Below are 23074 nucleotides of genomic sequence, written 5' to 3'. Positions count from 1 at the left end.
CAAGTGATCATTTACACTTGGTTCCGCCGATAGTTTTTTCGGCATTGAAACTCTATGGATGTCGATGGATTTCGACCCGAGTTTCGTACCCGGCTATAAAATAAAACTGGATTTAACATCTCCCTCTTAATTAACAAATTTGCTGGTAAAATAGCCTTTCAGCTTATTATCTTTGAATCCTTAAGTATTTCAGTTTCTGGTTGTGTTAATATATATGGTCCGAAAGGTTAAAAATCACTTTTTCATCAGGGAGGCGGTCCAGAGTTGTAATACTTTTCACATAGCATGTTGAATTTTTTGATTCTAGTTTTTTTTTACTAATTAGAAGAACTTTGTTGAAACTATTGCAAATCATCTTATCTAGAAGTGTCCATAAGTTGTGCTCTCTATGTTATTAGAAATAACTTCAAAAAGTTGGAAGCATGAAAGGTTTATTCTGTTAATTTCAACTCTTGTGTTGTATTCTTTCACGTAGTAGGGCCAGGAATGCCTTAGTATATATTTTTTCGCTCTTCTTGAGTGGAATTGTTCTTTGAATGTTAAAAACTTGGGAATAATGTTAAAGTTTCTGCATCTTTTTTAAGAAAGTTAGATGGTTTAGAAGTCTAGCCTTTTTACGTTTGAGTTTCTCAAAATAACATACTTTTGCTTCATATCATCATCGAGTCTGTTCATCGTTTAGATTATATTTGGTCATTCAAACATATAATTAAATTGAAATATATATTGATCTTTAATTGACCATGATTTATAAACATCTAATATTATTATTATTACCCCAAGACCTCATGGAATCAAAGACTCATTTGGGAGGTCCTTTTATCACACACACACATCTCATCTTACCGAGCCTTAAACACACTCAAATTCCTTGCAGACACTACACTCTCAGGCAAGGCATTCCAATCACTCACAACTCTGCACGAAAAAAAACCTGCCTCTCACACCCTCTTTATCCAGTTTCCAGGGATGACCTTTGGTTCTCGCCTGATCTCCCACTATTCTTTGTAGAACTTCTCCACCATTGATCTTATAACAACCCCTTACCAACTTGTAGGTCTCTATCATATCTCCCCTCTTTCTCCTCTCCACCAGACTCTGCAAATTACATCTTCTCAATCTTTCCTCATACTCGACATTCCAGAGGTCAGAAACTACCTTAGTCAGTCGCCTTTGGACCAACATCTCTTCATCCTTCTGAAAACCCAGTGACCAAATCTGGGCACAATAGTCCATGTGTGGCCTAATCAAAGCCTTATACAACGGAACAAGAATCTCCCTACTTCTACATGTCAGTGTCCTCTGCATCATTCCCAGAAGCCTTTGTGTTGTCTTCACAATTTTGGCATTGTGTCCCCTAAATTTTAGATCCTTATCCACTATCACCCCCAGATCTCTTATTTCCTCTACTTCCAACAATATATTCTCACCAAGCATAAATTCTGCATCCCATCTTTGTTTTCCAAATTTGAAAACCTTACATTTTGTAACATTGAACTCGCATCCCCATTTCCGTGCCCAATCACTCAATTTATTCAAGTCTTCTTGCAAGACCACAACATCTTCACTACTTTTTATGGTTCGTTCCAACTTTGCATCATCTGCAAACAACTGAATATCTCCATCCAAATCTTCGGCAATATCATTAATATACAAGTTAAATAGTAATGGCCCTAAAACAGACCCAATACCAACCAACAAGTTTTGCTGACAGGGCTGTCCGGCTTCTTCAGGGCTTATAATATTAAGAGAAAAAACTCAAAGTGACTAGTACAGAAAAAATGGAGTAACACTATCGTATAAATTAAACATTAAAGCAGAATGGGTAACATTACATGCATGGAGTGTATTGTGTTAGTCACTGTTATGAGAGCACGTTCTGTAGTTTTGAGTGAAATTAAATTCTGTAGACTGAGTGATCTTATTAAGGTTTTCCATATGTCAGCTATTATCATTCCCTGGTTTCTGTTAAGATTTTCTCCAAAATGGAGGACTACAACGGAAATCTTCTTGTAGGTAAGGCATGGAGTTGCTATCATAATCAATGGTATGTTTAGTAATCGCAAAATAATGGGCTAGACCTGAGTTGTCTGTTCTGTTGTTATTAACATCTATATGTTTATTTTTTTGGATTTCGAGGCTTCTCGACGTCTGTCCTATATAGTTTAAACCTTTCAACATCAAAGTTGCATTCAAATCGGTCAAGAGTGTCCGTCACGTTTTAAGATCGCCAAAAGACATTGACTTTTTTTTTTAAACACACTGGAGGCTACAACATCCCATATGCATGTGGTCTAAACTATATAGGACAGACGTCGAGAAGCCTCGAAATTCGAAAAAAAAAGAACATATAGGAGATGTTAATAACAACAGAACAGACAATTACACGTTGTCTGTTCTATTTTAATGTTACACGTTCTATTTTAATGTTTAATTTATACGATGTTACTCCATTTTCTCTGTACTAGCCACTTTGAGTTTTTTCTCTTACCATTATAAGCCCCGAAGAAGCTGGACAGCTCCATCATCAAAACTTGTTGGTATTAGATGTTTATAAATCATGGTCAATTAAAGATCAATATATATTTCAATTTATATATATATATAAACCTAAACCACAACTCCAGATATACAGATTGGCCTATAATTTTTAGCCACAGCCTTATCGTTACCTTTTGTGAAAGGGAACAATTTTTTTACCTTTCCACTCCTTGGGACCTGCTTTTGCAAGGTATATTAATCTGATGATTGCCATTGGTCTAATGTGTAAACTTGCTGCTAGTGCCACGAGGTTATTAGTATTTTCTCTTCAAAAATATATAATTGATAGATTTTTTTACTTTGTCACTTAACTACAAACTTTTTTTTTTAGCTTGCCATTTTGCATCAGTTTTGTGTCATAATGGATGATTTGTTTTATCACACGCATTATTGGTTGAAAGATTCTAATCCCATGTAGATGGGAAGCACATGACTAGTATATTAATAATCAGTATGAAAAGTACGATAAAAGATAACATATAGTTGGCTTCCTGATATATAGTGCCAACTACAAGTTATTTTGTAGTTGGCAGTCAACATATTAAACAAGTTGAATCCATTAAGCTAAATGAAAGTTGATTCATAATACTTAAATTCATAAAGTCCTATTACCTTATTGACATCAAGCTTACTTTTTCATATACCACCTGTTCACTCACAAGTAAGTTACTCTCCCATTTCTTCTTCTTCACTCGAACTTCTTATGATCTTTATACTTTTCATGCAATTATTACCATTATTCATCTTGTGCTGCCTCCATACTTCCCTTCTTCTAGATTTTGTGCTTAATCCCTTTATTTATATCCATTTGACACCTACTTTATTCAGCCTTTTGACCTTTGAAATGCATTCATACATTGGTATTGAATTTTTTTCTCTTGGTCAGTGCCCAAGCAGCATTTATTTCCCTCCTCCCTTTCCACATACACACACAACCCCCAACTCAACTCCTCATTCCATGCAATAGCTCCATGCTGTCTTCTAAACTCATAATTGCTGGCCTTGTAGTTACGTACATATTCTTTCTTCAATGTCTTCATATGACTGGCCATTTCCAGGTGATCACTTCATTGTCACTCTTACCAACTGGAGGGAAATGTGTGACCCTTATCACATCTTCTGGCAAAATGATCAAAGGTCTAAAACTCGCAATCTTTGCTTGCTGTCTAAGATAGTTAAGAAATTAATTTTCCTTATACCAGATGCTATCTCTTCATTCCAATCTACATTATCATGATCACTCTTTCCTCTCAGTCTGTAGATATAAAGGACGACCTTTATCAGGGCTATTCAACCACCAAAGGTTAAACAATCTGGGATTCAGTTATGAGGTGTTGATCAATTTTGTTGATCCATCAAATATTCTGGAAGAAAGGCATTCTAGTGAGTGAACTATATACAGTATCAGATGAGATTTCTTGGATATGCTGATAGACAGTGGATGAAATAATGTCTTACATTGTTTCACCAAACTGGCAAATAAAATGTTGCAAGTTTTTTTACCTTGGTTCTGTTATACATTAAAGATTCCAAGAAATTATATACTTGGTTTTAATCCTTTACCCAAAGAAGCAAAACAATGTTTTGCACGTGAAATATACAGCAATCCCTCGACTAATGAGTTCTTTAAAACAGGCGCATTAATCGAAAACATACTAATTGAATATAATAACCTATGGGAAAAAATTATAATTTGTTCCTCAAATTTCTTTTTTGACCATTAATTAAAATTTTTTTTTTTTTTTATAAAAGAATTAGGGTATATCTCAGGGCCTAGTTAAAGGAAAACCATGAAGCTGAAAGACAATAAAACATATTCGTAATATAAATTTATTATTCTACTACTTAATAAAGAATTGAGGTAACGTAGTTTGGCAGGCATTCTGTTTTTTTTTTTTCTTTTCCCCATACAACCGACGGTATGGCTCTATTGCCTCTTCTACTACTTCTGCAAATTTTACTGCTTCTCTCATCATCAGGGTCAGCCTCTAAGCATTGCTGCTTAAAAACTTCGATTGTATGAAAAATATTTTAAAATTAAGTCCGTGATTAAATTTTCATCATATTCTTCAGGATCTTCCTTCTGTGCATCTAAATTTAGCAGGTCGGAATTATTCAATTTCTCAGAATGAGATTTAATTAACTTAGATTCATTTGAAAAGCCTCTAAAATCATTTGCACAATGTGGAAGAATATGTTTCCAAATGGCTTGCATATTGCTAGCAGTAATTTCATTTGACTCTGCGGCTTTATAACTAAGCTGAGACTTCTCTGATTTGGCCAGAACGTCTTGGAAGGCATTTGCTTCCAAAAAAGGCCTGTTTCATTGACATTAAATATTTGTTGGTCACAATAGCCCCCCCCCCCTTCTTCCACAATTTTCTTCAAAATCTCTGGATAATTTGCAGCCACCTCCTTATCTGCACTTGCAGCATCACCTTTGATTAGAACATTATATAAACTATTTCTCTTTTTGAAAGCTCAAACCACCCAGCACTAGAGTGGAAATCTTCTTTTCCATCATTGATAGTCGTCTCTTTCAAGGTTGCAAAGAGACTTAATGCTTTTGAATTAATAAAGTCGGTGCTTAGCTGGATCCGTTTTTAGTTATAATCTTCAATTCATGTAGAAAGAAGTCTCTCTAATTCAATCATTATAATACTTTGAATTCGAGTGCATGTATGAACTTGAAGCAGCATTACCTTTTGTCTTTGTGTTAAGCAGCTTTGCGTAAAATTGCTCTTATAGTTGAATCATCTATTTTGTGTTCTTGTCCTATCTTTGCTATGGACTCACCTTGTTCATTTTTCTTTATTATTTCAATTTTCTTCCAGTGAGATTACTTTTCAAATCTTTTTCACACTTCAACTTTTTTGCTCACCAATTCTTTTACTCATGATTAAAGCTTGCGAAAATACTTAAAAAAAAAAAAAAATTAGAAAAACAATTGCAAAGAAGGTATGAGAAATGTGTAATTAGCAGACAACATAAATTTTGGCAGTGATTTTCGAACATGCTGTTCATGGAAATAGTATAGTTCTGTATGCTATTAAAAAATAACTTTGTAAAATGTTTTAAATTGGTAACTAAATTATTTCATTCTGATGCTTTTTTAAAATAGGTATGATTAATAAACCCTCGACACCGCAAGGTAAAAGAGGGAAAAAGGAAGATGAGATGAGCCATAAAAATGTATAGACAGAAAAATTTTATAAAATTCCTAAAAACTGCATGTACCATTAAATTATGCTATCTATAACTTACAGTGGTGCTATGGCTGCTCCTCATCTTTACTGGCATTAATATTCTGTAATTTATATTTATTTATAAGCAAACAATATACAGGCAGTCCCTAGGTTACAGATGAGATACGTTCCTGAGAATGTCTTTAGGTCGGATTTGTATGTAACTCGGAAGATCTGTAACATTTAAGATTTATATAGATGCACTAATTGAATTTGGGTCTAGAAAAAAAAATGTTGCACTAATCGGAGGTGCATTAATTGAGGGATTGCTGTATTCATATCTGAAATACTCTGAGCTATTGAGGACCACAATATGCAATCCCCCCATCCAGTATGCAACATTGTCTTCAGTGGTGCGAGGAGCATGCACAGTGAGACATGGAAGCTTGGAAAGCTGTGTTATGAAGCGAAGACTTGCACTACGCTCTCTTCCAAGCAGATGGACAGGTGTGTCCGTCCGTCCAATGCCCAGCTAACGTCTCTTACCAACGTGTAACCCCCAACTATGAAATTCGGAAGTGGTAATGTGATCCTGTTTTTCCTGGTTTTGGCCTTGAACCTTTGTTTGTGGCGGCCATGAACATTCAACTCTGAAAAGTATCTGAACATTCTGGACAATGTAATGCTGCCTACTTTGTGGCATTTCTATGGAATTGACCATTATCTCTTTTAGCAGGACAATGCACTGTGTCATAAGGCTGCTGCTGTAACTGTGTGATTATAGTAGCAGTCACATCAATGTGTTGGGTGAGGTCAAGGGACATCCACACCACAACATTCCAGGACATCATTACTATTACATACCTACAGGAAGAATGGTCCAAAATTCCCATTGTGGAAAGTATGCCTAGTAAGGTTGCTGCAGTCATTGCAGTGAAAGGAGGTCCTACATCTTATTAACACTCGGGAGGTCGAATCTGATCTGACAGATACATGCTGATTGTTAACATGAATATTCTTTAGCCTATCTATTGTATAGGTTGAAGGTCATGAGTAGCTGCGCGTGAGTATATTACGAGTGCTATTTCGCACTTTTGTTGCTGTCAGTTTGGTTTAACACGTGTTATGCAAAGATTTGTGATATTTGACCTGCGGAGGTCGCGGCAGATCTGACAGATACTTGCTTATTTTGTAACAAAAATTTTTATTCTTTATATTTCTTTGTTTCAATAATCTAGATTGTAACTGAAAATAAATAAACCATCATGTATTACTGAAAGAGAGAGCCAAAGGCTTATTTTTATCATACATATCCTCTAGGAGATGTGCTTTACATTTATGTAAAATACTAAGGAAAGACATCTGTAGCTTGTTCCACCTTTGCAATGAGTTGCCCAAAGTTGCACTACTTATGCTTGTTTCCGTTGAAACTTTTAGTTTCTATATATATTTTCGACTCGAAACTCTTGTAGTTTCTGTATTTGGCTATGAAATAATGTTGGATTCAATATTCACTTAATTTGTACCATCAAGTATTATATTTGCAATGTTTGTTCTTTATTTTTTTTTGCATTTTAGCACATATTAGTAATGAATGTATCTCTCGGATATACCTCATCCTACACTGCAAAATTATGACCGCGACCTCCCGAGTGTTAAGGTGAGTGCCATGGCTGTTTGTTCCTTATGCTATGGTGTCCATTGACATCTTTAAAAGTGGTGTATTCAATTGGTGATGCAAAGGATGATAATATTATGCATCGGTAAGTAAGCTGTGAATGAGTGGTAGGCAAGTAACTATTATGATTATGGGGAGGTTCAGTTATGGAAACATAGATTGGAAGGAGGAAAGGACACATGGGAGGAAGGAAATAGAATATATGCATTTACTAAGGAATAATTACCCGAGACAGCGTGTGATGGAATGAACCAGGCTTAATTCAATTAATAGTGCTAGATCTAGTAATTTCATCAGAATATTTGTCTGTAACTAATGACCACATTGCCACCAGTTGATGAGAGTGATCATGTGATCCTGACCTGGGAGGTGGCTACGTGTATGAAATTTTTTAAGATGTGTATATGTGGAATTACAGAGCTAATAAGTATGACTCAGCAAATTGCTTGGGTCAATGCTATGGCATGAGAAGCTGCAAGGAATGGATCTTGATAATGCGTGAAAAGGTGTGTTTGAGGGAAGCAATAGAGATTGCATACCTACAGTCAGGAGGATAAATCAAGTGGGAGTTATGGATGAATAACATCATTAAGCAAGAGTGACAAAAAAAAAAAAAAGAAAAGTTGGAGAAGGGAATTTAAAGAGAAAAGTGACCAGCAGGTACATGAGCAGTACAAAGCATAGGATGGAAGGATGACCAGTATAGTAGAATAAATATAAAATTCAATTATACAAACAAATTGAAGGAATTTCATATGGATTGTCTGTCTTTCCCACCTTATTCATCTGTTATATGGAATGTTTAGAACATGTACTTATCACCTTGTATGGCTTTGATTATATCTGACATTCTTGCAGCTTGCAACTCTTCTTGGAGTTCCATGTTTTTCTTCACAACATTTTATTAACTCCATCCAAAGCTTAAATGGATTAATTTAAACAATTGCCTTCTATTCCTAGATTTTTTTTTATTCAGAGAACACCTAATGGTAATCCTGTTTTACAGGGAGATAAGTTAATGCTGCTTCTCATCATGCACTTATGCTTCTTATGCTCCACTGGCTTTTCTTAAAGCAGAATTCTCATCTTCAATGGCTACAACTGCAACATTATCATCAAATTAATTGATAATTTTACCCTTCATCCTGCTTGAGAGGGAGTTTCTAAAGTCTCAGTTCCATTTATATAAGGTGTGAAAGAATCTTGCCAGACTTATGCAATTTAAACTGTCTCTCATTCCATTTAATTCATGAACTAAATTCATTCTTATGCTACTCTAAGGATAAATATCCCCTCTCCTATGCAGGCGTTTACAGAATTTCTTGCTCATATGGTGTGTTATTATGGACAATAGGTTAATTTCTAATATGTCTGGAAGAACATAAAGATTACATCCATCTCCATGATTCTGATAACTCATCTCTTGCCAATCATGCTGTACTAGACATACAATTTATTCAGATATGAGTCAGGTTTATACAAAAGCTGTTTTTATTAGAAAAATTGCTTAAAGAAAGCTCTGAAGCCTAAAGCCCATATTGTCATCCAAACCTAAACAAAAAAAAACAGTCTTGAACTTTCCTAATTTTGGGAAGTTACCTTGATTAGTGCTCCTAGTTGGGTTAATTATTTTTTTTTTTCCCTTTGTATGGAGGGTTCAACCACCCTTCATGCAAGGAAACCACTCCTTGCCTTCTTGCTGACAATTTTTTTTTTTTTTTTTTTTAACAGATTAAGATCTCTTTTTTGCAGTTAATATGGTATTGTAACATGTATGTTGTAATTTTCAATTGTTATGGTATTTTGTCCATGTTCATTGAAAATGGTCTTGAAATGTGAGCAAAAATTTTGCTCCTATTAAATATTTCCCACACAAGTTAATATTGTAATATACATATCTGTTTATAGTTAATAACCTTCCTTCTAAATGTCATGATGGGTTTATAAGGATATCTACCCTCCACAACATCCCCCCCCCTCCCCTGCAGCTTCTGTTTAATAATGTTATTAATCCATTTAAGTCCCACCTGATTTATCCTTTAACTTTAGGTATGATACTGTTGCTTTTATAAATACCCTTTGACCATTTTACATCATTTATTAATTTCCCTTGCAGTTTCTTGAGCCATGACTGCTCCAAGCTGCATCCTGAGTTGGATGCAATTCTCAGCTTTATAATTTGGCATATCATTATAATAATAATATGCCATCCTAGGAGGCCCTTCCTAGAAAAAATAGTCTATCATATCACTCCTTGAACTCATTGACTGTTCATGCTCTCCACAACTCTCTCAGGCAATGCATTCAATGGTTCAACGACTCTTTACCCTCTTACTCACAATTTCTTTTTGTTACTTCCAGGGATGGCCTCTTGTCCTCGCTCCTTCTTCCTGTTCCACCAAATGAAAGAGCTCTCCAGTATTGGCCCTGTAACTATGAGGATGGTCTGAAAAGTTCTCGGCCTCAACCATGGCAACACTATCGGCAAGATTTTTTTTTCTAAGTTGGTACATCTGTCATAAGCATCCATGTGAAATTCCAAGTCATTCTATCAAGTAGTTTGTTTTATACAGCTATCTGAAGCAAAAGTGTTGTCTGTATGGATAAAATTGAATATCGTGAGGTTATAAAATTCTTTGTAAAAGAAGGTTTAACGGCAAAAGAAATTCATTCGAAGTTCATAAAAGTTTATTAGCACTCTTCTCCTCCATTTTCAACAATTAAGAAATGGGCTGCCGAGTTTAAACATGGTAGTACCAGCCTTGAAGATGATCCACGTGAAGGACATCCAAAAAAAAGTGTAAGAACACTAGAAATCATTGATCAAGTGCACAATTTGGTATTGGATGATCGGCTAGTCAAAGTGTGTGAAATTTCTGAGTCTATAGGCATTTCAAAAGAATGTGTAGGTTATGTTTTACATGAAGAATTGCAAATGAAAAAGCTTTGCACAAGATGGGTGCTGTGCTTGCTCACAGCAGATCAAAAATGCACATGCATGAAAATCTCTGAACAGTGCTTGGAGCATTATAACAAGAATAAAACTGATTTTGTGCATTGATTTATTACTATGGTTGAGACTTGGATTCACCATTACACACCAGAATCCATTCAAAACAGTGGACAGAAGCCAGTTGTTCAGCGCAAAGAAGACAAGTTCAGTTAAATCAGCAGGAAAGGTCATGGCATCAGTGTTTTGGGATGCTAAACGCATTTTGTTTATCTTGAAAAGGGTAAAACAATAACCGGGGATTATTATTCCGATGTTTTAACCAGACTAGATGAAAATATTCGTGAGAAAAGACCAGGTTTGCAGAAGAAAATATCATCTGTCATCAGGACAATGCACCTGCCCACAAAGGTGTTTTGGCAATGGGAAAATTAAGGGATCTGCACTATGAATTGTTGGAACATCCACCCTATTCCCCAGATTTGGCTCCCTCTGACTTCTGTCCCTTTCCAAAACTGAAACTCTTCCTCGCTGGTTTCCATTTTTCTTCGAATCAAGAGGTGATTGGAGCTGTAGAGGGGTATTTTGCAGATCTTACTGAGAACCAGTACAGGGACGGGATAATAGTGCTGGAGCATCGCTGGAATAAATGTATTAGTCTTAAGGAAGATTATGTTGAAAAATAATTTTGGAATTATAAATTCGTTTTTTCATTGTTAGGCCAAGAACTTTTCAGACCACCCTCGTACCTCTCAATGGTTTGTGTGGAAGACAGGTTGAGGGACTGTGGATTCTGCAATCCACATTCCCTCAGCCTGTCTTCATAACTAATGTTGTACAGTCCTGATACCATCTTTATCTGCCTCTGCACCCTTTCCACAGTTAATTTATCTCCTTCAAATCCTGGGGACCAAATTTCAGCATAGTAGTCAAAGTATGGTCTGATCAGTATTGCAGCAATTCTCTGGGTTACCTGAATTCACCACCTTTTGCAGTATGGCCCTTTTTTTTTTTTTTCAGGTTTCTATCTGTCATCACCTCCCAGATCCCTTGTCTCCCCACTTCTTCCAGCAGAGTATGCAACCTTCCATCGATGTATCCCAAACTTCAAGACTTCATTTAGCTGAATTAAATTGATCCCTTCCCCCATTCATTTGCCCATCTGTCCAATTTATTCAAATCCTCGTGCAGGGTGGCTACCCCATCTGTGCTATTACTAATAACCCTTACCAGCTTTGCATCATCTGCAAATAACTGAGTATCCCCGGCAATCCATTGATAATGTCATTGATATAAAGGTTAAACAATACAGATCCTGGTATTGAGCCCTGTGGCCCACTTCTAACTTTCTGCCTCCTCAATATTGCTTCCTCCCCCAATGCACAACTCTGATACCTGTCAGATAGCCAATCCTGAATCAAGTTCACTACCTGACATCTAAACTCATTTGCTGCAACATAAATATCAGCTTCAAATGCCTTTTATAAAATCCAAGGAACTGGCAGAATATGCCTTTCCCTCATCAACTATTCTTGTCACTTTATTATAAAAGGCAGTCATATTACTAAAGCTAGAGTGCCCCTTAACAAATTAATGTTGACTCTCATGGATAACATTACCCTCATCTGCCCAATGCTGTATATGATCCCTCACTAATTTCTCCAAGATCTATTAATAAAACATTAACAACTATTAATAAAACACAAACTGGTCTATAGTTTGACTTCTAGTCTGCTACCACCCTTATGAAGTGCTAGTATTTTATCTTATCCTTAATTGAAAATTTCACCTGCTTTAGTCACCTGATTCTTTAACTTCCAAGGAACCTGCTCACTTGCATTCTCTAATACCCTGATTTTGCACATCCACTTTTGCTCTGAAACAAAACTTTCCCTAGACATCTAACTCCAGATCCATTTAAGTGCAGTTTATACAAGTCCTTTTATGCTTCAAATTCACTTCAAACATCTAAACTTTACACCATTTCTCCTACACAACTTACATGTGACTTATTTACAATCATGATTCTTCTCAGTTCACTTCTATCCTACCTTGGTGAGATACTGTCTCCTCACCCCCCCCCTTTTTTTTTTTTTACTTCTTTCAGTAACTTTTGTGTTTTCTCACATTCCATACTTTCACTTTATATTCTTTCACATTCTGTCCATGCTTTCACATTAGCATTCTGTTCACTCATAAATCCACTTCCTTTTCTCATTTTTCTTTGCTGCTGCTTCTCTTTTTTCTTCTTCTTTGTTCTCTACAGTACATTTTTCATGCTTGTTACTGCCCTCTCCCTTCCAACATTTTTTATATCTGAGATATTCACTATTTTCACTTATTTACCAGAAGTGAGGGAGTATTTAGATTTAAGTGCTGGTTTGCATTCGTGTTACACTTTAATCGAATAACTGCAGCACAAAAAAATAATTAAACAACAGGTTTAATTGTTTCGGTATTTTGTCAGTCACAGAGACATCTTCAGGAATACAATGTTAAGATTGTAATAACACACACAAGAAACAAGTGGAAGAAATGAGATTAGAAGACTAAAGTCCTATGAGGCCCAGACACCCTCTTGGTGCTATTGGCTAGCCTTATTGGAAAGCCTAAGAATTAGTTTCCCAAATCTTGGAAAGTTTCATACAACCATATTTATTAAGAATAGTCTGGTTTTGTAAGTCTACTAATGATTCTAAAAAGTGTTTTAAAAGTTTTCTTCCATCTGATTCTGTGCAAGGTATCCAAGATACCTTGCACAGGTATGACTAATTATGTGACTTAGATGAAATATTGAAATAGTTAATTGTTAAACTTTATTAATATTATAAAATATTATTTAAATTATTAAACAACATTCACTTTTGGATAATGAATAGTGTATGTGCACATGCACTACATCAGTGTTTCTCAAACTTCAGATATCTGCATACCCCTTCTTAAATTTTCATTATTACCAAGTACCCCCTAATTAATTAATTAAAATTAAATATCTATTTTATTTGAATTTATATGTTCATGTAAACAAAAAATATGATTTATTTTTAAATTTTGGTTCTCTAGAGATGTCAGATGACACACTCATCAATTTCATTTGATCCAGATGCAATATCAGCATTTTCTTGTTGCTTACAGCTACTTGTATTTGCTATATTGCTCTCTTTTGGAGGATTTATAAATCCAATCTTTAACAAATGATCCATACGTAAGAATTTGAAAGCTAAAAAAAAAAACTACTGTATTTACCCGAATATAACTCTAACTTTTTTCCAAAATTAAAGCTAAAAAATCGTGTTGCGAGATACGTGCGGGAATTTTCAGAAACTAAAGTTTTCAGAAAAAAACTGAAAATGGTGCGACTTACCAAGAAGCTCCTACTCGCTATCACTACTTTTGGCATCGAGAACAGTTTCTTTGTGTGCATCGTCAGTCATCTACCCAAATAGTGTCATTTTCTTTCCCATTATTTCAAGCAAAAATTACCAGTAATTTACAAGACTTGAGATACGTAGAGCAGCGAAGAACTGCATATGACTGGTGCAGTATTAACAAAAGATTGCGCAAACCAAAGACAAATTAGCATTTCAACAGTTGAGTTGAAATGCTAATTCCCTTCAACTGAATTCCATAATATCTGAAACACATTCACTATATATTTCTTAGTTTTAACACGTTAACGACTGGGGTGGTGTCAAGCAAAACCATATGTTGGAGAGGGGATGTGATTCATTAGTTAGTGCCGTTTTATCCTGGTTGTCTCTAATTGCACTGTTTGTTGAAAAATATGACTTTCCTTTTATTATGCATAGCTGAAAATTGCCACGTATCCCCTAATGACCTTTCGCATACCCCCCGGGGGTACGCGTGCCACACTTGAGAAACTGCACTACATGAACCATTCCTCCATCCCACATGCTACTACATCTCACTAAGCTGCTCATTAATACACAACCTATTACTTTAAACAAAATAATGAACAAAAATCATATTGAATATATTCAGAGTAGCATAAATCTTAGTAAAACTATAAACACTCCTATAATTTATCTTGTACCTGTAACTCATTAATATTATAATGTTACTGTATTACATACAGTATTTTTTTCTTGTAAAGGAAGTCTAGCCTTGTTAGTGTAGCTTTTTTTTTTTTAAGTGACAATCTGCTAATGGTTTTAGACCTGTTTGCCTACTTAAATTCAAATGTTCCTGTAGCCACAACCTGAAAGTCCTATTTGTGATCATAGCATGGGTAATTAAAAGTCATTTATGTAAATAATTAAGACAGATTTGGAGTTTTTTTATGTTTAAATTTACAATTTTCCTTGTTGTGTTCATTTTTTTTATTTTATTATTTTAATTGTAGGTAAAGGATTTATTTACTTCTTTGAATGTAGACTTTTTTTCTCTTGAATTAGACAAGCATGGTGAGTAATCATTTGCTTTGTTAATATAGCTTGATTTTTTTATTTAATATTTTCATTATAATATTCCTGAGATAAGATGAAATACATAAAATATCAAATCGCTATATTTCATCTTATTTATCTCAGGAATATTATAAAGAAAATTAATGTATTCAAATAAAATTAGGTTCTCGTAATCCTTGTACAAAAATTATATTATAAACAAATCTTCAACAAGGATTACGAGAACCTAATTTTATTTGAATACATTAATTTTCTTTATAATATTCCTGAGATAAATAAGATGAAATATAGAGATTTGATATTTTATGTATTTCATCTTATCTTAGGAATATTATAAAGAAAATTAATGTATTCAAATAAAATTAGGTTCTCGTAATCCTTGTTGAAGATTTGTTTTAAATATAATTTTTGTACATCTTATCTGTTCTTTTCAATTCGTAATTTTTATAAATATTTTAATTTTGAGTCGCATCTCTTCTTTACTAAATGTATGAAACAAAACCAGTTTTTTAAATGTTTACTGCTTAAAATCCCTTTCAGATATATATATTAAATCAGAATTTATAGCAATGCAATCTTGTCACAAGAGTCTTAACCTTTCGTTCTTAGAACAGAATTATTGATTGCTGTTATTGTTGTACACTTACTGTTATGCTTATAATATTCTGAAAGTTACTATGGAAACAGTATTCTGCAATGTCACACATTTTTCCTTTCTGCTGTTCAACCGATGTTATCAGTAAGATTTATGAATTGAAATATATAGTTCTGATAGAACGCTTTTTTTTTTTTTTTTTCTTCAACTAAATTAACCTGTTCATGTTCTTAGTGATAATCAATTGAAAGCAAATGCTTCAGTGAAGCATTTGGTTGTTACCAGTGGAACAAATAAGCTAAGTTGTAATATTTGTTTATTTTGAACTTGGTAGTTGCATGAAGCTTTTAAAGCATCTAAATTTTATGTATTACTTAAGTGCAGTTATCTATCATAGATGGAAAAAAAATTACTTTTAAAATTAATGGCTCTTTTCCAAAAGGGAGCTATATCAATTACATGCCCTTGCTACACCTCCAAGAAAATTAAGATTTTATATATTAGTTTTATTAATAACTGAATTATATATGAACCAAACTGCCATCATAATAAAGACAAAATTAGGAAAAACTAAAAAATGTGTGATTAGCAGTCGTGTAAGATAAGGATGCTGCCTGTCACCGACGCTGTTCAATATATTTGCAGAAGAAATGATAAAAGAAGCATTTGATGAAAAGAAAAGAGGAATCACTATTGGTTATTAAGTGTTATATTTGGAGTATGACCTTATATGGATCAGAAACATGGAGAGTTGGGAAGAAAGAGGCTAAAATGTTGGAGGCATTTGAAATGAGGTTATGGAGAAAATAAAATGGATTGAAAAATTTACCAATGAAGAAGTATTACAAGGAGTTGAAGAAGAAAGGAATTTTAATAAAGCCCATAAGACCAAAGAAAGCATAACTGGTCAGGACATGTATTAAGAGGAGACAGCCTACTGAAAAGAATAATAGAAGGGAAAATTGAAGGGGAGCAACCAAGAGAAAGGAGACGACTAATGATGCTTGATACAATGGGCACAAGAGGATATCAAGAAATGAAAGAGGAAGGAAGAGAATTTGCTGAGATAACATTGAATCTGTCAAGAGACAGAACACTAATGATGATTATTTTACTGCCTTGAACTGGTATCCCCCACTCATGCTCATCTACTCAATTTATTCACGTCTTCGTGTAAGGCAACAACATCTGCTCTACTCCTCATAGTTCAGCCTAACTTTGCATTAAATGCAAAGTATCCTTATTCAAATCTTCCCCAATATCATTAACATATAGGTTAAACAACAATGGACCTAAAAGAAAATCCCCTGAGGCACAGCATCATCTGCAGCAGACATCAGATGAATAATTATGTTCTTCAGAACAGGTTATAAAGTTAAACATAAATCAACATAATCTCAAATCCAAATGTTTGGTTGTAAAGGGGAAAAAATGGAACTTGATTATTCCTGTGAGCATGTCATTAATACTATGGATCTGCTAAAGTTTTTTTTTTTATATAATATAGAAATCTTGCTCTAGAGATTTCACTTAAACTTTTTCAGGCCACTTCAGGCTGCTCATTAAACATGGCATCGATCTTGTACTAGGCTTCTTTGTCCAGGGGCCAGCAAGTATGAGATACCTTCCAACATTTAAGTTCACATAAATTGATATGCAGCAGTTTTATGTCCTGTATTTTCCATTTGGATTATATTAGTGTAGTCCTCTTGGACAGTTCAAAATTTCTTGGAAAATTTAGTTTTTCACTAAGAAATTTGGTTTAGTTTAGTTTTGCAGAGGAATTTCCTAACTCCTCTGCAAAGCCTTCAGTGATGTTGGCTTTGAAAAGGAGAGAGATGCTGAGCATCATTCTAATCATAGTGCTGTTTCAAAGGGTGCAAATCTAGGGAAAAGATGTGAGAAATATAAATGGAAAGAAAGAATAGGATGAAAGCAGTGGCTGTTAAAAAAAAAATTTCCATTGTAAAGGTTGGTATTTAATAGAAGGAAATTTATAATGTGAGTGCAGAGATGAAATATATGATAAAGTTAATTAAAAAAAAAAAGTTATCTTTACAAAAATAATAAACTTATCTCGCTAAGAAATATTCATTTCTAAGGCTCTTCTAACTGTATCAGTCTTACCTAGATCTTGGCTTCCTGTGGATCTTTCCTTTCTTATTCAGTTTAGCTTTAGGTTGTCTGAGGTTGTATGTATGTAGTCCAAAACTTGGAGATAGGCTAAAAAATCTCCAAGTTTTGGACTACACACACACACACACGTGTGTGTGTGTGTAAGCCAGACAGCAGGTGCACTTTCTCAGATGACTTAAAGTGCCTCACTACACTGACCTTTACAAAAAAAAAAAAAAAAGTCATCAGATAATGGCCAGAGTAACTTAAATGAAAAAGGCAGCATGAAATCATAATAGTTATATAGATATATAGGCCAGACCAGTGAGTGAATACAGTAATATGGAATATTTAGACTAAAAGTTTACATGTAAGAAGCAGATATTATATATAAGAATACTTTAATTGGCTGATGTAATTAATTTTTAATCTATCTGTTAGGAAGGAGAGGAGTGAATCTGGGCCATGTGGCCAAATAGCGAACACATCATCAACATAGCGAAGCCATTTGGTAGGTTTTTGTGGGGCTGAGTTTAAGGCTTTCTCTTCAAAAGTCTTCATAAAGAAGTTGGCCAAGGGTGTGGAAAGTGGTGAACCCATGGCTGTCCCCTCTATCTGTTTATAGAATTTTTCCTGCCAAACAAAATAGCCTGAGTTCATTGTAAACTGAAATAGGGCTGAGATATCAGGACGAAATTTAGCTTGGATTAGCTCTAAGGTTTCTTTGAGGGGGGACATTTGTGAATAAGGAGATGTCAAAACTGACCATTATATCATTATGTTGGACTGCAAGGTTTTCTATACTGGCTTTGAAGTGGGCTGAGTTTTTTATGTGTGATGGTGTGTTGCCAGTATAGTGTGAGAGCGCTTTGGCTAAATGCTTGGCTAGTTTGTAAGTGGGGGAATCAATGCCATCCACTATGGGACGTAATGGCACATTTTCTTTATGTATTTTGGGGAGCCCATATATGCGGGGGGGGTCTAGAGTTATATGGTTTCAGTCTGTTGGTAATCTCCACAGGCCAAGAAGTGACCTTCTCAAGGAGCCTATTGAGTTTTCTAATTTGAGAGTTGGTGGGATTGTATTCAATAGGGAGGTAAGTGGATCGATCTAGTAGTAAAGCTTTGAGCTTACCTGTGTAGTCATTAAGATCGAGTACCACAGTGGTGTTCCCCTTATCCGCTTTGGTGATCACGATTTCTTTGTTTTTCTTCAATTCTTGTAGTGACTTGTATTCACTAATGGATATGTTGAATTTTGGAGGTTTTGCTTTTTTGAGAACACAGGCTACATCCAATCTAATATTGTTGGCAATGTGGTTTGGAAGGTGGCGAATCCTGCGTTCAATTTGGATCATTAATTCCTCGGCCGGTAATTTCTTAGGAGCAATGGCAAAGTTGTGACCATGTGACAGAACGTTGAGTGCTTCAAGATAACTGAAGAAAGGTTGACTACAGTGTTGGTTTGTAGTTTAGGTTTGGACGCTGAGTTCTTTATTAATTTTTCAAACTTGTTGATATGTCGGCTCTGTATTCGTTCGAATTCTTTATTAGCCGCCGTACACGAGATGTCAGGTAGGACTGACCAAAGCTCGTGATTAAGCGTATGTGAAAGCTCATTTTCTAGCGCTCAAATAGCTCTGTTTATGTCGGCTAGGGAACCGCGTGTAGCGGTAATTTGCTCCCGAAGTAACTTTTGCAGAAATATTTCGGAAGGAATTTGCTCCCGAACCGCTACACGCGGTTCCCTAGCCGACATAAACAGAGCTATTTTAGCGCTAGAAAATGAGCTTTCACATACGCTCAAATACGGAGCCGACATATCAACAAGTTTGAAAAATTAATAAAGAACTCAGCATCCAAACCTAAACTACAAACCAACACTGCAGTCAACCTTTCTTCAGTTATCTTGAAGCCTGAAGCACTCAACACTCTGTCACGTGGTCACGTATTTCATACTTTTTGCTGCAAAAAGTATGAAATACGAAAGAAAAGAGTAAATCTTTATAATTCATTTACTATGGGCAGTCATGGCAGTGGTGTGATTAAAATACTTCAGAATAAACACGAAATTTAAATCGATTCTGTATAGGACATGTCTCAGATAATTTTGCAGTGCTTAAGAAATAGAATTATTATTATTGAAATATGCACTCTACAAGAATCTGTTTTCAAGTCGAGGTTATAAAGGTTGCAATCCTGCTAGAATTAATTTTATGGATTCGACAATATTACCTTATTTCTTTTTCATGTGTGGGAGAAAAATGGTAAAATGTCACTCTTATAATTATATGAGATGTTATGTTGGCAAATATAGCAAGAAAATAATCATGCACTTTCTTTTCAAACCACAAAGAAAGAACATTGCATTGTAAATTCACCCAATGGGGAAAAAAAAATACTAAACATTTTTCTTCTTAATATTATTATCTGGTTTTTTTTTTTTCTTGTAGTATGAAGAAGAAATCACTGCACATTTTAAAAAGACACTTTCTTCTAGTTTATGTTGAAGTAGCTATACAGTTACTACTATTTTACACTAAAATGTATGAGTATGTTCCCAAGTGATTTAAGTTTGTAACAATTGTCTTGTGAATGAATCTGATAATAAATTATCTGAAATATCTGCAGATTGAATAGGTGATAACCCCCCAAAAATTGAAACAATTATTTATTAATTATATACTTATATTTTTTTCTATAATAAAAGTGAAACTGTGATTATTATAAATTAAGAAATTATTTTGGCATAAATACCATATCAGACTTCATATTGGAGACTTAATGGATTGTATACAGCACTCAGAAAGGATTAAAACAGAATTTAATACTTCCTATATATTTCATCTCAGTAAATGAGACAACTTCAGGGATTACAAAAAACTAATGCAACATAAAAACAAATAACACACAATACTAAGCCCAACCACATGGGTGACACTAAAGTCCTATCTAGGTGGAGCACCCTCTAAGGGCGGTTGCAGGTGGCCTGGAATGTAAAGTGGGACCTCTGGTGATAAGTGTTTACCAAATGTTAGGAAGCTTAATGCAACTATATTTGTTGATTTCTGACAGCTGCTGCTGATTCTAAGAATAGTCCCCCTATTTTGAATTTGCTGTGGTAGAGCATGGTGGTTTTTTCCATGAGATCCTGTGGGTTGTATCCAAAACATGGTCAGCCAGGCCTGACTGACCATAGTCATGTTTGCAGATGTATGACTTATGTTCCTCCAGGCGGATAGTGGCTGATCTGCCTGTCTGTCCAAAGTATGCCAGTTTACAGGAACAGGGTACTTTATAGACTCCAGGCACTGAGAGAGGAGGGGGGGGGGCTGATCTTTTGTAGAGCGGATCAGGGTAGCAAGTTTGCAGTGGGGCTTAAATGCTGTGTGTAGGTTGTACTTTTTTAAAATCTTGGCTATTTTTTCGGATGTGCCACAGATGTAGGGTATGGTGATGGCATTTCTAAACTCTTTCTGAAGAGAAGACCGAGGGAAGGGGGAGGACCTGATTATTTTTTTAATACTGTGATCGCTGTAGCCATTAGAGAGGAAAGTGTTGTGTATGTGGTCAAGCTCAGTTGTAAGGGCAGTTCCACTGGAACAAAGATTGTGGGTGCTCTTGGTAAGAGTTTTAATAATGCCATATTGTTGAGCGTGGTTGTGGTGGCAGAGTTTGTGAATGTATCTGCCTGTGTGAGTAAGTTTTCTATATACAGTGAAGGAAAGGTTAGTTACCATTAGAAAGGTATGTTACTAAGGTGTCTAAGGAAGGAAATTATTGTTATTTTCCTTTTCCATTGTAAAATGGATTCTGGATATAGTCTGTTGAGATGACTGAGGAAGGAGTCTAATGTGTCTGGGCCATGAAGCCAAATAGAGAACACATCATCTACATATCTTAGCTAGATTTGTAATCCCTGAAGATGTTTCATTTACTGAGAAGAAATATATAGGAAGTATTAAATTCTGTTTTAATCCTTTCTGAGTGCTGTATACAATCCATTAAGCCTCCAATATGATGTCCTCACAGCACTTAAGCCTCTACACACGGATACTATATCAGACTATAAAAGAAATATCAATATTTCTGTTGAGGATGTGTGCTAATCAAAAATTGAAAACAAAACAAGATATTGCTGATATATTCTACACTACAGCTCGAAGGCACTTTAGTCTGCCCTCTGTCTTCAGTCTTTTCCTCGAGCTGAGAGGATGATTATGAAGTATTTTGTAAGACAGATTATTTCAAAAATAGCAACCAACAGTAGTAGAAGTAGTAATATTTAGAACTTTTTTTAAGAAAAAAAGAAAAAAAAAACATTACTGAACTTTCTGTTTTGTGACATGCATATAAACAGTTTTACATGGTGAAAAATATAGCATAGTATTTCTTAAAGCTTAGAGAATAATTTCAACAGTTGGTGGAATAATGGCAAAAGAATTATTCGGAATTAGAAGTAACTTCTTTGACAGAACAATATTATCTTTTTTCTTTGATCAAAACGGTTAAATGAAGTAATAGATTTTGAATACTGCTTGTGAAAACTTTCAAACCAGTAAATCTTCACAATGAGCATAAATTCTGAATCAGTTCATATAGGACATCTTTCATATATTTTCACCATATGTACAGCGTTAACCACTGGATATTATAGCATCCTACAAAAAAAAAAAAAAAAGTTGCAATTTTAAGCAAAAGATGAAGCCTAAGAGTCCCTGACAAAATATCATTAGATATAAATTTTTGATATTAAAAAAGTCTCGCAATCGGAAACTGAGTAATTCAATTAAACATCATTTGTTGTTCATAAAAAAAAAAAAAAAAAAAAAATTGTTTCAAACAGTGAAGTGTTGCAATCCTTATAAAGGTATTTTGCAAATAAATAAATAAATGATCAACCTCTATTCTCTTATCAGTCAGTATCACATCTGGCATTGCAATGTCACCCCTAGATGGTACATGGTACACCCTTGCAAAGTTCTTACTCAGTAATTCAACTATTTGGTTTGGTTTTGTTACCTCCCCACCATCAGTACTTTTTAGTCATCCTTCCCTAGTTATTCCTCCTTTTACTTTCTGCATAGCAAAAGAATTCCTTAGGGTTTCTTTTAGCTTCATCAACTGGCTTTCTCTCATAACTAGATTTGGTCTTTCTTACCATACTGGTCATCCTTCTTGCCTGTGCCTTACACTGCTCGTGGGCATGCTGATCACCATTTTTTTTTATAATCCTTCCACAACCTTTTCTTTGTGTTCAACTCCTGCTTAATGAAACTATTTATCCATGTAACTTGTTCCTGGTCTATTCTTCTGACTCTAGTTATATATTCAGACACTGCTTTCTTCAAACACCTCTTAACCACCACCTGTGCACCAACAACATCTCTTCCCCTCCAAATTCTTAGCCATTGCTCTGCTGAAAGCTCTCTTCTCAGCTTGTCATAATCACTGCTTTGTAATTCCACACATATCCCTTCTTAATGGAAAATTCTGCATGTCTGGCATTCTACCAGGTCAAGACTACATGATCACTTTTTCCAAATGGAGGCAACATAGCTATATTGGTTAGTGTTAAATTCT

General features: G+C 34.9%; 1 protein-coding gene across 1 annotated transcript in view; it reads left to right on the top strand.

Moving 5' to 3' along the window:
- Positions 1–23074, top strand: part of LOC150108493 (thioredoxin reductase 1, cytoplasmic-like) — a 158395-nt gene that overhangs the window by 5616 nt on the left and 129705 nt on the right. The window contains exon 2 of the mRNA XM_090415906.1: positions 14718–14778. Within this exon, the coding sequence (XP_090272032.1) occupies positions 14718–14778 (61 nt within the window). The remainder of the gene's footprint in view (positions 1–14717; positions 14779–23074) is intronic.

Source organism: Typopeltis vanoorti, chromosome 3, assembly GCF_054136105.1.
Source record: "Typopeltis vanoorti isolate ZY-2024b chromosome 3, IOZ_Tvanoo_1.0, whole genome shotgun sequence".
NCBI lineage: Eukaryota > Metazoa > Arthropoda > Arachnida > Uropygi > Thelyphonidae > Typopeltis > Typopeltis vanoorti.
This window is presented reverse-complemented; position numbering and strand designations above follow the sequence as displayed.